Raw genomic sequence first — 14,287 nt, 5'->3', positions numbered from 1 at the left:
TTTATTTGGAAAATCGTCGGCTTGTCCGCGAAATAACAGACTCCTCGTGGGAGTAGTATTTCTTCGCGGGACGATCACCACTGGGAAACAACGAAATCCACTTTCTGTTGGTGGAAATATAGGTAGAAGGACAAAGTACGTCACTTTGTCACGGTTGTTCTACCTGTCCTCGGCTTAGGTGGATTTCGTTTCGGTTACGACTGGGACTTTGCGTTCAATTTTTCTGTATCCAAATGTATTTGGTCAATTTTCGAACATTGGAGGTATATAAATACTTCTTTGTTTTAACAACAATATTCAAATAGTACTATTTTAATAATAAGGTACCTACTATTTTAATAATCGAATTGTGTTAGAATAACGATCACCGAAATTATCAGAATTTATTTATAGCTTTCTAATGGTTATGAAACGATCAAGTATTCGTTGGAGATTAATTGGAGATTATAAGAAACATTTCGCGATAGTATCGCGCGAGCGATGAGATCTTTTCATGATTTCTCATCGATCCTCGCAAATTTTAATCTATCACGTCTGTGATTCGGTATCTTTAACGTATTTGCAGGTTGATTTTTGCGAACGATTGTAATTAATATGATAACGTAACTTGATAATAGTAATAGAGCAATATGTCAAAGCGATCTAAGTAAAAAGGTTGAAACACTTAGGTTCTGATGCAATTACTAGATTAAAAAAATACATAATCATCTTTTAATTTAACCTCAGGGCTTTTCAATTCGGTCCAGATAGAGTTTTATCTACGTCAAACAACAACTTCATCATATTACAATGCCAAAAGAAACATTCATACGGTTTCGTTGGGGTGCAATCTTTCTATGCTGATTTATATTCGCAAATAATGATATCAAAACATACAACGGTTTATTTCACCTAAAGGCTACTTAACCTCGAATTTCTATTATTATTTTCAATAAATACATCGCAGTAGCAATATCTACAATTTGTTGTATTCCGATACACCGATCTGTGATTAAATGATAAATACATACAAACTCCCCACCTCTTTTTCCTAATTTTTTCAATTTTTCGCAAATATCGATGAGGTCGGAAACTACGTAATTTATTTGTTTCTTTGGTTTAAAAAAAAAAAAAAATGACGAAGCTTGTGCTAAAGAACCCTCTCCATAGCAGAAATAGAACTGGTAACGTTCTACTTCCGCGAGGAGCAAAAATTCGCAAGAATCGTTGCGGTAACCCAATATTTGCCCCGCTCGAAGACAATTTCGCGCGAAACTGACTGTCCATAAATCGCACGAAACAAAAGGTGGCTCGAGAGGGTTTGCGAGTGAAACCCGATTTCCTGGAACGCGTTCACACGACGAAACGTCTTTCGCTTCCCTTCGCGGCGGTGTAGTAAAATTCGTTTTCGAACATTACAGGGGTGCACCTTTGTCTACGCGGTGCTTCGTTTAATAAAATTTCGTCGAAGAACGCGAACGAACGGAGAAGTTTCATCTCGGGGCGAACTGTTACATTGTTCTTTCATTCTGTCCCATTTTTTTGTTTGTTTCTCAGTATGCCCAAGAAACACAGCACGAGAAGATACTGCGAGGACTAGCCGTAGGCATCGCGTTCACTATGTACGGCCGTCTCGAGGAAGCAGATCCTCTGGTGACTTCCCTCTGCGCCGACAAGGATCCGATTCTTCGCAGGAGCGGCATGTACACGCTGGCGATGGCCTATTGCGGCACCGGAAACAATCAGGCCATCAGAAAGCTGCTCCACGTTGCTGTAAGTTCACTTTTGAAAATATCTGACAACGGACCACTCGAATATTATTATTCAATCGACCAAAAAGTTCGTTCAGTTCGTGGCGATGGTTGTCTCGCTGCAGTTCGGATGGTTATTAACTTAACGAGGACTTCTTCAAACCTAGTCTAGGTTTGCCTAAATTTGCCTAGAATTTGCCTAAAACGCCTTTGATTCGCATCGAATGAAACATATTATAAGGACGTCGGTTTCAGCACAGATGCCAGCCTCGAGATGATTCGTTATACTTTCTTTTCTTTTACACGTGTACTTACACAGTTTCTTCTCTGACGCATGTTAATTTTCATTCCGCTCCTAAAAAGCCATCTATTCGGTATTTACTTCTAACCGCGGTGACAAATTCGTTGGTTCACGTTTTGTTAACGCCGATAAAAATATGTCAAGTTTGATAAATATTTGTTATTGCCCAACGTCGTTATCCAATGTGTACCTACTATCAAATTTATCGCTCTAAAATACGTGTATACAAATACACTCAGAAAGCGTATACAGGAGTCTGTTATATTTGAAGGACGAACGAATATCCTTTTGTACGTTTGTTAAGGAACTTTTATTAATGCAAAATAATATGTTGCCAGGTCTCTGACGTGAACGACGACGTTAGGCGAGCTGCGGTCACCGGGCTGGGATTCCTCTTGTTCAGGTGAGCTGCTTTTAAAGAATATTCAAACATGACCCGCAGGAATGCGAATTTTTCTACGTCTGGGTCGTATCTGTGCTTTAAAAATTCCACGGTAAGATGACCTGGACCCGCTCGGTCCGCTGTCGTCTTAATTTTTCTTTTCTACCGTCACTATGGAATCCGAATCTTTTTTGCAAAAATGTTATACGGATACCTGAACGTTACTTTCAACAAAAGACATAAGAGTCCTGAATACAAGAAGAAATTTGCATAAGTATTTATACGAATCAATCACGAAAAGTAGCAAACTACTTTATAATACCACAAAATTATCTCTATTTCCCTTGTAGATACCTTATCAAAGAAGATCACGGTATCGAGTCTTGACCTTAACGTCTGCTTCTGGCTCTATCTAGTCACGTTTCGTGTTTCATAATTCGTTGTGCTAATCGCACCGCCACTTTGATCTGTAATCAAGATCTTTACAGGGGACTCGTTAATTAAAAACAGGAAATTCGATTACATCCATGTACAACTCGTAAAGAATATTACCTACGATAAAAATTCGTCGTATTGTTAATCGTTTCTTAAATTTACAGAGCTTTTTCTGTTAAAAATTCTTCGATTATTAATTTCTGTTCGCCTCAAACGACTCCAGGATTTAATTAAAATTCGTTTAAAAGTCGTATTAAAAGTCGTTTTCAGATTGAATGTCTCCTTATCGTATGCCAAACGCATTTAATACGTTAACGCGACAAGCAATCCGCTGAGAATGCTCCGTTATCAACGATGCAACACGTGAACCCGAGATACAATGCGAGTGCCTCTGTGCCGGTTGATACTATTCAGCCAATCGTCGAAACGAGCCCGGCAGCGCGTGTCAAAATTACGATAATCGTGTAGGTGATCAACTGACAGCGGCATCAAGTCCGGGTTTAATGGATTGTAGGTGCGCATCTAATTAATCATGTCGTTCGGTGACGCGACACGCACTGGCAAGCCTCTTGCTCGCGTGCACTCTCTTTGTTTCCCGATCTTCGACTGCAACGTACAAGAGATTCGCGATGGTTGCTTCGACGGCACTGTTGGTTCATCGCGGATGCACATGGATTTACATGGGAATTGCGAAATTGAAAACAGGAATGTGCACAGTCAGGAATCCGCATCGTTTCGTTTAATGGAATGATGATGGAATGTTCGTATACGAGAGGCTCTATTATGTAACGTAAAAATAAACAATTCATATAAATTTAGAAAGAACAATAGGCAATTAACCAGATATAGGAGTTGAAGATATCGGCAGTTGATAATAAACCAATAAAGATTAGTTGAAGATATCGATCGAGTAAAAATGTCAGATTTTAAAAAACATTAGTCCAGTCGCGTCGCGATTAACGATGATAAACACTGTGCAGAGAAAAAGCCATTATCATTAATTGAACCGTTTCGATGTGCGAGTGAAAACATTTTACTTTTGTACTTTAATTTTCTTTTAACGCAGTCAGCGTGCATTCCAATTTATACATTTGAACATGTTTCGTTTTAAAGAAGACTCGGAGGGTGTCGTTACGTTTACGAGGTGTAATTCTTCATGAAGGCGCGAGAACAAACTACGTCTTCTATTTGGAAACAAAGCGCAACGAACGAGGCTCGGGCGCAATAATCGAGGTATCCTCCCCGCTTATCAGGCTCTCGCGAAACTTTGTTAATACGCCGACCAATCGCGAATTCGATCGATCAAAGGCACGGACTCCAACCTCCCAGACGATCGATAGTTTTCATCTCTCAGAATTTTTGACGGATTGAAAGTTCCTTTCGTTTAGCCGTTAGTCCATCCGATATTTTCCTCTCTGACCGCCATCGTTCGTGGCCGTTCTCGCTCCACGATTTTACGCTGCAGTTTTTCGCGGTCGAGAGCCCCGCTGTTAATTCGCTTCGACGTTTTTCTATTAAATCGAGGGACGCTGGGGGATCAATCCTATCCGTCGGAAGTCTCTTTCAGTCGCCAGTTCTTCGTACGGTGCGACGGGTTCCTGTGATAATTCGCGAGAGATCTACGTCCAAGTTTGAACTCGATTGCCGGGAGAAACAAGTACTACGGAGCGATGCGTTTGAGAATTTTATGGAAACTAGAATTTGAATTTTAGGGTGAAACGATATAGGGGAAAGATATACAACTGATTTTATGTACCTTGATCTGCGACCTCATCCGATCGTAATTACAATTAATTACAGATCTAAATAATTTTGGAAAAAGATATATAACTGCGTTTGCATTATCTATGATCTTAACCGACCTTGCCTGATCTTGGCTGATCTCGAATAATTACGTCAATTAAATTCTTCAGGATGTGCTGTCCATACAGGAAGCATGAAGCTTTACATTCCTCGCACTGTACGTTCTAACGACGTCTCGACCAACACCTATGAGCCTCTTTCAGGGTACTATATCTACCTATATCCAAATCGAGACAACAATACCTTACGGAGTCCCAGACCGCGTCAATTAGTTTCCTAGCTCAATGGAAAGTCATTAGACCTCGACAGTTCCAAGCGTTCCGTGAATAAGTGGAGGACCTCCACGAGAAAGTGACTTTCCCTCGAAGTAGGCGCGAATTAATGCTCCCCAGGGTACACACGCGTTCCACGAGCATTGAGTGTCGGCGTGATCGTCACCTGAACTCGTCCCTCGAGCGCTGACGGGTATCAGCCATTATTTACGTCGACGTTTCCCAGGGATCGAAGCTCTTTCCCTCTTACCACCTTCCAATTCCGATCGATCAGCCTTCGAGACGCTCGTTTTCATATCCAATCCTTCGCAGAGCATTCGCAGGTACGATAAGGTCGATCGTTGACCCACGTTTAACGTCGTTGCTCCTATCGGCGATGCCACGGACCGACAACGTATCGCTTCGTGAGCGTTGGCCATTGTTTACCTGCTGGTTGAAGAATTAGAGAGCCGTGGGATAGGATACTCTACCGGTCCTTAAGGAGGGGAGGGGGTGAAGCATCAAAATGTTTTCTAAGATGTTTAACCCTTAAATGGACGAGTAAGTTTCGCGCCACTAGAAAAGTTTTCTTCAAAGTGACATTTGACATTAACTTATTTTCGATGCATAAAAATATTGGATAGTGCCAACATTAAAAAAAGTACAAAATTCGTTCAGAAATAAGAACTAGTTGTCAAAATTACAAAAAAATAAAAGAAGGTCAATTTTATCCGTGATGTTTAGTATGTTGTTTAAAAACAACATTGTCCATTTAAGGGTTAAATGTTTTCTTAGAAAATCTAAATTGGAATTTTTTCATTTCCAACTTAATCAGTGCTCGACAAGGAATTGTATTGTGTTATTATGATTACATGGGAGATGTCAATGGAAATTTCTAAATTTCCTACGTAAGTAATGTTTGACTCGCATGGAAAATCTCAACTGAAATTTTTAAATTTCTAATTTAACCAATGCTCGACGAGGGAATATGTTATTATCGGTCCATCGAAGATCTCAACTGACATTTCTAAATTTCCAACTTAACAATTGAAAAAGAAATTTCTTTTTCAAAAGTGTCACATCGGAGCGTGAGTGTTGGTTTCATGGAAATTTGGTGGAAGTTGAAGGTGGGCAGGGACGTTGTCATCAGTGCGTGAACGGATGTCGGTGTGATTGAGTACGATTTGGCTAACGCGTCTGGCCATTACTCACTATCTCTACTTGCCGTGGTGGTTGGGAACATTGATGGCACGGTGTTATCTGTTTCCTGTCGATCTTACTATCTTCTAGTTAGTTGGGACCAGTTGAAATAGATAATACCGCGCCATCATTGTTTATAAACACCAACGCAAGTGGAAATAACGAGTAATGGTCGGACAAGTTAACCGAGGACTCAACTATCTGTTAACGCTCTCTATTTTAAAATAACATATACAGTTTATACAATCGTACTTTATTTATTTAATGGATATTCAGACCTTTAATTTCCGTCCTCTTTAAGTTAACTGGACCTAATCTATAGGGTGCACAAAAAATCGGAAGAACCGTTCATCGCGTTGGTAAAACCACGGATCGCATCGTACAATTCTTGGTTCGTAATCAAGCTATCAGATCCATGAAGGAAAAATCTTCTTTCAAGATTGACGTTGCGTACGAGGGAACTCGGATTGTTCCTTTCGGCGAGGTTAACGAATCTCGATTCGTCGTGGATAATCGATCCGAGGCCCGTGTCTCGAGACTCCTGATTGAAAATGCTCGATCGATCGCGTGACTTCTGGAAATTGACTGTCGGCGAGGATAAATAGTCGAGAGCCCGATGAAGGAAGGGGGGGGCGATTAAGGAGTCTAACTACCCTGTTCTACCTCAAAAATAGATCAATTTTTGGGAACGTTTCACGTGAAAATTATATGATGTAAAACGTTTAAATTTAAATAGATAAATAAATGTAGCGTGATATTTTTATATTATTAGGCGAATCCTGTGTAGAGAGCGCATCCTAAAGAATTTCATTGCTATAGCTATTGCATAGCTATTCAAGGTCAAGCAGGGTCAGTTAAAGTCACAAATAAAGCAAAATGGATTCTATATTTTTTCCGATATCATTTCGTTCTACGATTCATTTGTAAATTGGCTCAGTCACCAATTAAAAAATTACTTGAATCCCACAGAAAAGCCTTAAAATCTCTACTTTCTTTTGTTACGTAAGCCCTAATCGCCCTGACAGCGAATTCTGCCGGCCATAGTCGCGGAAGGACTGCTCGAGACAGTGGAAGAGTTCAGGAATTCGTTATTTTACGCCTCCAGCGACGGTTTCTCGTCTCGAGAAGTTCTGCTATCGCGAGTAATCGAATATTTACTATGTCTTCGGGGGCCGAGGGTACGAAGGGCGAGCTAAACTCGAAACAGGTCGAGCTTCTCGTTTGAGGGACACGTTGTCGCGCCGGTGGTCACGGTTTCCTAAACTTGGGCGAGAAGTTATCGCGGAGGTCGCGTATGAAAATTTGATGCTGGAGGATTACCGCCCTTGGTCCTCCACGCTTCTGGACCGAGGGGGTCCTCCACACCAGGGGCACCAGATAAGGTTCGTTCGCGAGTCTTGACGGGAATTAAATTTTTCACGGAAAAGTTAAGCAAATTTCGTCCGCATCTCCGTCTTCTTCAATAAAATATTAATTGGAACCGTAATTTCCTCATCTGCATTTGTTCTGTGCTCTTCCGACAAACCCTTTCTCTCATTATTTCGTTTTTTAACAGGGCACTCTTTCTGGAGGAGTCTGAAAATATATTTTTTCGTTGTTGATATAGGTGTTTAAAATATTTCTAGTAAATTGTATAAATACCACTTAAAAATTGGTTACGTTACAACGCGATCGAACACGAAATTTTATGGGATCTTCTATTCGGAGTAAAAAATCAAATTTTTTTAATATTAACAAGGGAAACGTATTATTATCATTGCATAGATAATCACAACTGAAATTTCTAAATTTCCAACTTAACCAATGCTTGAAAAATAACATTTTTTTAACATTCTTCAAAAATCTATGTTTAACATAATTTTATCGATCTCTTTTAATACTTATTCTCTCGGTTCACGATGCGAGACATGTTAGGACGAGTTTAGGCCTCGCAAGATTCGCCCTAAGCTCGATTTTAATCGACGCCGGTAATCGGGGGATAAATGTAAATTAATTTCTTCGAGGACGAGACCAGGATTTCCATTCGCTAAATGGGATTCGCGAATCGTGACCAGATTACTCGACGAGACCTTTTCGTCGTCAAAGTCTACCGGTTGATTCCTATTACGGGAAGCGATCATTTATGCGTATTCGCTGATTCTGTCACCAGAAACTAGATAATCATTTATTTTCACAAAATTACTAAAGAGTACAATCAGTAGTCGTGGTTAAAATTCAATAATTTTTGTTTCAAGATTTAAATACATATTTTAATTGAAAACAAAATGTTATTGTACAGTACGAGTATCGAATTTACTATAAAAATTTGTTTGTCAAGATACATTACAAAATGGCCATGATGTACTACAATTATGTCGTGGATTAAAATATGTATTTCTGTGTATATACAACCGTGTATTTCGTTAATAAAATTCTGTTGGTTAACGCTTCTGTTAACCAAACAATTAACGACAGGGCAGAGTAAAATGAATGCTGTTAACCCTGGTCATTAAAACGCTAAGAGAACGACGTTTCATACGCACCAAATTAATACACGTAATCTCTTATCGTGTAACTATTCCAATTAATTGACCGCGTCATTCGGTTTATTACGTCCTTTTGTCGGGCAGATTTCCACCTGAATTCTGATTAATTATCACGGTCTGGGATGTCAGGATGTCAGGGTGATATACTCGAAGTGACAGGATTATGAGACTTCCCTTACCGTGGAACTTCTCTTCTCGCTTATTAGTGCGTACCGCATCATCCCTGATTTCTCGATGGCGACCATGACGACAGCCCAGCTTCACGAGGTGTCTACCGTTGCTCGGCCTCGCGTAAAAATTCGTTTATTAACCGGACAAAGGTAGGCAGGTGGGATTATTCGGATCCGCGAAGACACTATAGTCCGATCGAACTCAATTTCCCGGTCAAGGCCGTTTACCTGAGCGCGAATTAACTCTTCCGCTGTTGCAGACGACTTTTATCGACTTACCACGAACAATGGAAAATCGACTGGAGTCCATTTGCGACCCCTCTGCCACCGCTGACGTCGATTTCAGTCGTCGAACGTTTTCATGGAAATATTTTCCTATTGAAACTGAATTTATTCGATGTGCCCGTCGATACTTGGGGTGGCCTCGATTTAATTTCTCACTTGAATTAATCATTGGAGTCGACCAAAAAATCCTTTCATTCTTCTACTGTATTCTTATCGGCACTCTCTCGATGCTGTAGGCGTTGCGCTCGGGTCCCATTAACGTTTATTATTATTATTATTATTAAATGAATTCCTCCACTCTCTCGCTATGCGTGCGTACGTACGTTTAATAGTCGCTTTTTATTCGAGTTGATTTAGTAGAATTTAATTCAGAATAAAATGTGAAATATTATTCTGTATATAAGTGATAATTCGATCTCTTCTTGTAATAGAATAAAATACGGTACATATTTAATTGTGATCGGTACTAGATTGATGACTAACAAGAGAACTAGTGATTGACACACTCCGAAAAGTTTGAATTTTTGCAGAAATAAAGCTCACGGGAACCTAATCGCAGGTTAGGGGTGGAAAAACCCCCTCGAAATAATTCTGGCTGAAACCATAAGAGATATCGAACAAATTTTGAATACAGAATTTAATGGTTTTTAACGTTCTATAATAGTAAGCATTTTACGTAGTAAGATATTTAAAAAGAAGAGTTATTTTTGATAATATTTCCCCCACCATAAATCTTTCCACTGTGTTTTTCTTTGGTTTGACAACGGCGACGACGCGTTTAACCGCGAACGTTTGCAAAATCGAGCAATAATCAGCACCCGGGTGCAGGGGAGAATTGGCCGTTTAAGTAACGAGCTAGCCCGTTAAGGTCAACATGCCCTGAAACGGATAGGTCAGGGTGGATCGAAGCTCATTAACTTATCGAGTTCGGAATCAGAGCGCCGCGGCTCGTTCGAAATTTCCTTATCGCGGGCACGCGCGGAGATACGGCCAGCCAAGATGTCCAGCACGTAGTCCCGCTCGTTATCGATAATGAAACAATTATTTACGCTGTAACGACATTTTCTTATCGGCTTGTCTCGTGCCATGTTACCACCAACGACCCTCGAGCACGTTCAAACGAGCGCAGGGAGTGGACATTAGGAAATGAGACGATCTCTGTGCAAGCTCTACGTGAAATGGAGCTGGCGATGCAATTAATTGGAGGCACGATCGATTTATTTTTACTTGGGAATTTCTCGGGACGGGAAACTGTTAAGGGTTGAAGATTTATTTTTATTAGTCGCAGCAGTACTATGGAAACTACCGGGGTTACATTCGTTTTCTTGCGGCATCGCGAAAGTTTTAAATGCGGCGCGATGTTGCTTCTCGCCGATTGCAAAATGTCTAATTGTAATGTGGGTACTTCCGGTCATGTAGGGGAAGCGGACCGCGTAAGTCTTGTATTTTATTTTGTATCTAATGAATCCTATTTTTTTTTCCTTTTGTTACAACATGCGTGTTATATGTATTATTGATCCGTAGACGAAGAATATATTTTTCCTTTTTGTATATTACTTTATGTTTGAATGTTTAATAAATGCGTAAACTGGGGTCCGATGCGCCTGGGAAAATATTTCAGCTCCATTCTCTGTAATTTAAAAACATTTTCTTCTTAACAATTTACTACAGTACTGCGGAAACTTTCCACGGCGATTTCCATATCCGGAATCTTCATCGATTTCTCGCGATAATCGAGAGTTGCCACCGGTGAAATTTCCATAATCCGCGGTGGACACCTCTGCGACCCGCGTTAGGTTGATGTCCTGTGAATTTTATGCCGAGAGAAGTCGAGGTAAAGGTGGCGACGATATTTTCCCATCTTGGGACTGGCCTAAAAATGAAAACGTTCTAAATGAAACGGTCACGCTCTCGCCGCTGATAACGAGAAACTGTAATTGGCGGGAAAATCGATAGCCCGAGAACGCACATGTGCCATTAATGCTAATTCGCGTAGAGCTGTTTTCCATTTCCACGCGCCGAGTCGGTCGTGTCGCACAATATTTTTTTCCCCCGTCTTTTGTCATTGCATTCGAGGAATCGCGAACGGGAACGTTTCAAGTTGCGATAGTGCGGTTGTAATTTGCGTAAAGTTGGATTTTACGTGGCTTCACCTTGAACTAATTCAACGTTACGAGTAACAAACATGAGAACACGCCACAAACGATTGTAATTCGTGCGAAGCAGAGAAGAGTGACCAAAGTTTGGGCTCCAACTTGATTTTTCTCGAATACTTTTCTTGATATTAATAATGAAATTAAAGAGTCCCGCGAGGAAAGATTCTTCGACCATTTACCTTAAAGTTTGCCTGGGTAGAACTGGTATAAAAAATCACAGTGAAAAACATCTTCGAATCTACGAGAAAGTTTGCAAAACAGGAGGATTGATAAAAAAAATGCTCAAATCCAAAGATTGCAACGATTTTTCAAATTTTCGAATGTTTCAAATTTTTCTAATCACTATTGCAAACGAGACACGATCGTCTGGAGTGAACAAGTATGAAACGACAGAAATACCGAGAAGGTTTATTGAATCATTCGATTTTAATCGCTGGCAAACAAATTTTACTCTAATGCATTAAAATTCTACTCCTTTTCAATTCTACGATGTAGTTGAAAATTCTACTTTCGTCGAAGCTGCATGCAAAGAAATATTTCGTTTTGGATCCCACTGGGACACCCCATGGACTCTCGAGGCTCGAGCTGACACCTCCGCGAAGCTGCTACCGACACCCGTTGCAAGCTAGAAGGAAAATAACCGGACGTCGAGTGGAGTCGGCATTGTTTCCCCAGGGCACCAGGAATGCTTGAAAATTCCGCTGGCACCTGGACTGACCCAGCGAACATTATTTTACGTCGCGGGGACAATTTTTTTCCCTTAATACGTTGTCCACGACCCCTAAAATATTCTATTCTGTCACGCGGGTCTGCTCACATGTACGTCAAAGACGACCTGCTGAATTTTAACCCGCAGTAGACCGAGGTTTATCTTAATAAAGGGCACTCTTTGTTGTTTAGTATTTTCATTCAAATTATATTATTATATTTCTAAAGTTTCACTTTTCACGGATACAGAAAAAAATTGATATTCAAAGAAAAGTATGTCCGTGAGTGAATGCAATATATTGCCAAAGAATATTTAATTATAAACATAACCGACACCCCCTCCCCCGTGAATAGGTTAAACAAATAGAAATTGATTCATCCCGAATAAAAATCATTTACTTTATTCACCCCCTACTACGATATTCTTTTTCCCATTTTGCTCTTTACCGAATGACGTTAAAATCGACGCGTGACTCTAGACACGATCCTCCTCTTGTAAAGGTCTCGCATTCAAAATGGCCGCGGTTTTGCCGTCAAGCGACTCGAGTATCCACGAAACAGACGAAACGCAAAGCTCTGGCACGCCTCGGGTAAACAACGTTCCCGTTGTCTTTGACGTTTTGGCATTTTCTTGGCCGCGCCATTGTAAAACGATTCGAATCGCGTTACTCCACTTTCGAGTGAACACGCATTCGACAACGAACGGGATCGTGGAATGAAAAATATCAACGAGCGAGGACAGTCGAACGAATCTCTCTTGTCTCTTCTGTTCGCAACTTTTCCCGGGAAAAGTGCGCGGAGTATTTTTATTTAATAAAACAATATTTGCGATAACCACGGGAAAACGTCCACGCGGAGCTCGCGGAAATCGTCTGGATCGTCGTTGGTTGTTTTTTTCCAATATTAATTTGAGTAGCAGAAGTATATGTGGCATGAACTTTTAGGACGACCTAATATTATGCAATCGAATATTTTCCGTTTCGTAAATACGTCGATTATTATGTGATTTATGCCTGCCCGCTGTCAATTAATAAACAGGAAAATTATGTGCACGTCAGCAGCAGTAATTTGCTTGTCTCGAGTGATTTCCACAGATCGGGACGAAGTAATTAATGGACAACCCCCGCTGAATTGCTGTTAATTACAAATTGCCTCTTTAATTACACAGGGGGGTGCTTTAAACGTTGTCGGAGGGCCTCAGGGGATCCATGGATCTCGTATCGCTGGTAAATAATCGCGTCTTACAATTAGTTGGTCAAGTTATCGCCGCTCCTGTGGCGAACTTGCGGCGCGACACAGATTCTGATAAAGCTTCCCGGGCTGAATAATGATCGATCTTCGATGCCTGGGATATTCGGGACGAGTCGATGCTCGATTAATTCGCCGTCCCTCACTCTCGCGTAGCGTAATTTCATTCCTGACGACTTCTCGCTCGGAAAGATTAATCATCGCAGCGGAATGGATCCCAGTCGATGCTTTCATTTTCTCGAAAAAAAAAATGGATACTGCGCGATGCTCGGTTACCGTGGATCGACTAGATCCACGGGGGTATTTGCATCAATTTTGTATTTTAATCCTTGTACTGTATCACTTTTCTATCGTGGTATTTTGCAGTTCTCGATTGCATGTAGGTGAATGATACATTTAGGTTTTGTGTGTCCTCGGCAACCTTACAAGTTCTTAATCTGATCTTCATTGCAATTTATATACATTACACTAATTCTGGGGTACCCTGAATACATAACCTAAGTCTCGACCTGATTACTATTAGATTGAGAGAGAGAATTATTTTAAGTGAAGTGCGTTAGTTTGCTCCCCCTTCCTCTAATTATAAAAGTATAATTGAACTCGAACGTTAAAGTAGAGACAGTCAAATTATTAAAAACATTATCGCTACGTTAATGTAATATATTTTAATTATCAACCGTTATTAGGGTTGAAACCTTACGGACGCTCATATTTTTACATCTACACCTCGGCAAATGTTGGATATCTTCGGATATTTTTCCTTTGAAAAGTATTTAAAAAGACAGAGTTTTCGAGGGGCTACTCCATACGCAATTTTATCCGACATTTCAATTTCTGTGTGTGCTAATCTCCTTTCCTTGGAGGAACTAGAATGAAGTGTGCGTTCTGTGTGTTCGAGAAGGTAGAAAAATATCAGTAGAGAGAGGAGGAAATTGTGGCAGTCAGGTTCGCTCTTAAAAAATGTTTTTCATCGGAATTGAACGCCCTGAAAACATCTCTCTTCCGCGCGATAACCGGATTCTAATTAAACTTCTTCCGCTCTTACCCTCTCTCTCTCTCTCTCTCTCTCTCTCTCTCTCTCTCTCTCTCTCTC

The 14,287-nt window shown here is 40.6% G+C and overlaps 1 protein-coding gene across 1 annotated transcript in view; it reads left to right on the top strand.

Annotated features, from left to right (window-relative positions):
- The window catches only part of LOC128877592 (26S proteasome non-ATPase regulatory subunit 1), a 65,896-nt gene that overhangs the window by 6,746 nt on the left and 44,863 nt on the right, over positions 1–14,287 (top strand). The window contains exons 9-10 of the mRNA XM_054125026.1: positions 1,537–1,752; positions 2,370–2,434. Of these exons, the coding sequence (XP_053981001.1) occupies positions 1,537–1,752; positions 2,370–2,434 (281 nt within the window). The remainder of the gene's footprint in view (positions 1–1,536; positions 1,753–2,369; positions 2,435–14,287) is intronic.

Source organism: Hylaeus volcanicus, chromosome 5 (assembly GCF_026283585.1).
Source record: "Hylaeus volcanicus isolate JK05 chromosome 5, UHH_iyHylVolc1.0_haploid, whole genome shotgun sequence".
NCBI lineage: Eukaryota > Metazoa > Arthropoda > Insecta > Hymenoptera > Colletidae > Hylaeus > Hylaeus volcanicus.
This window is presented reverse-complemented; position numbering and strand designations above follow the sequence as displayed.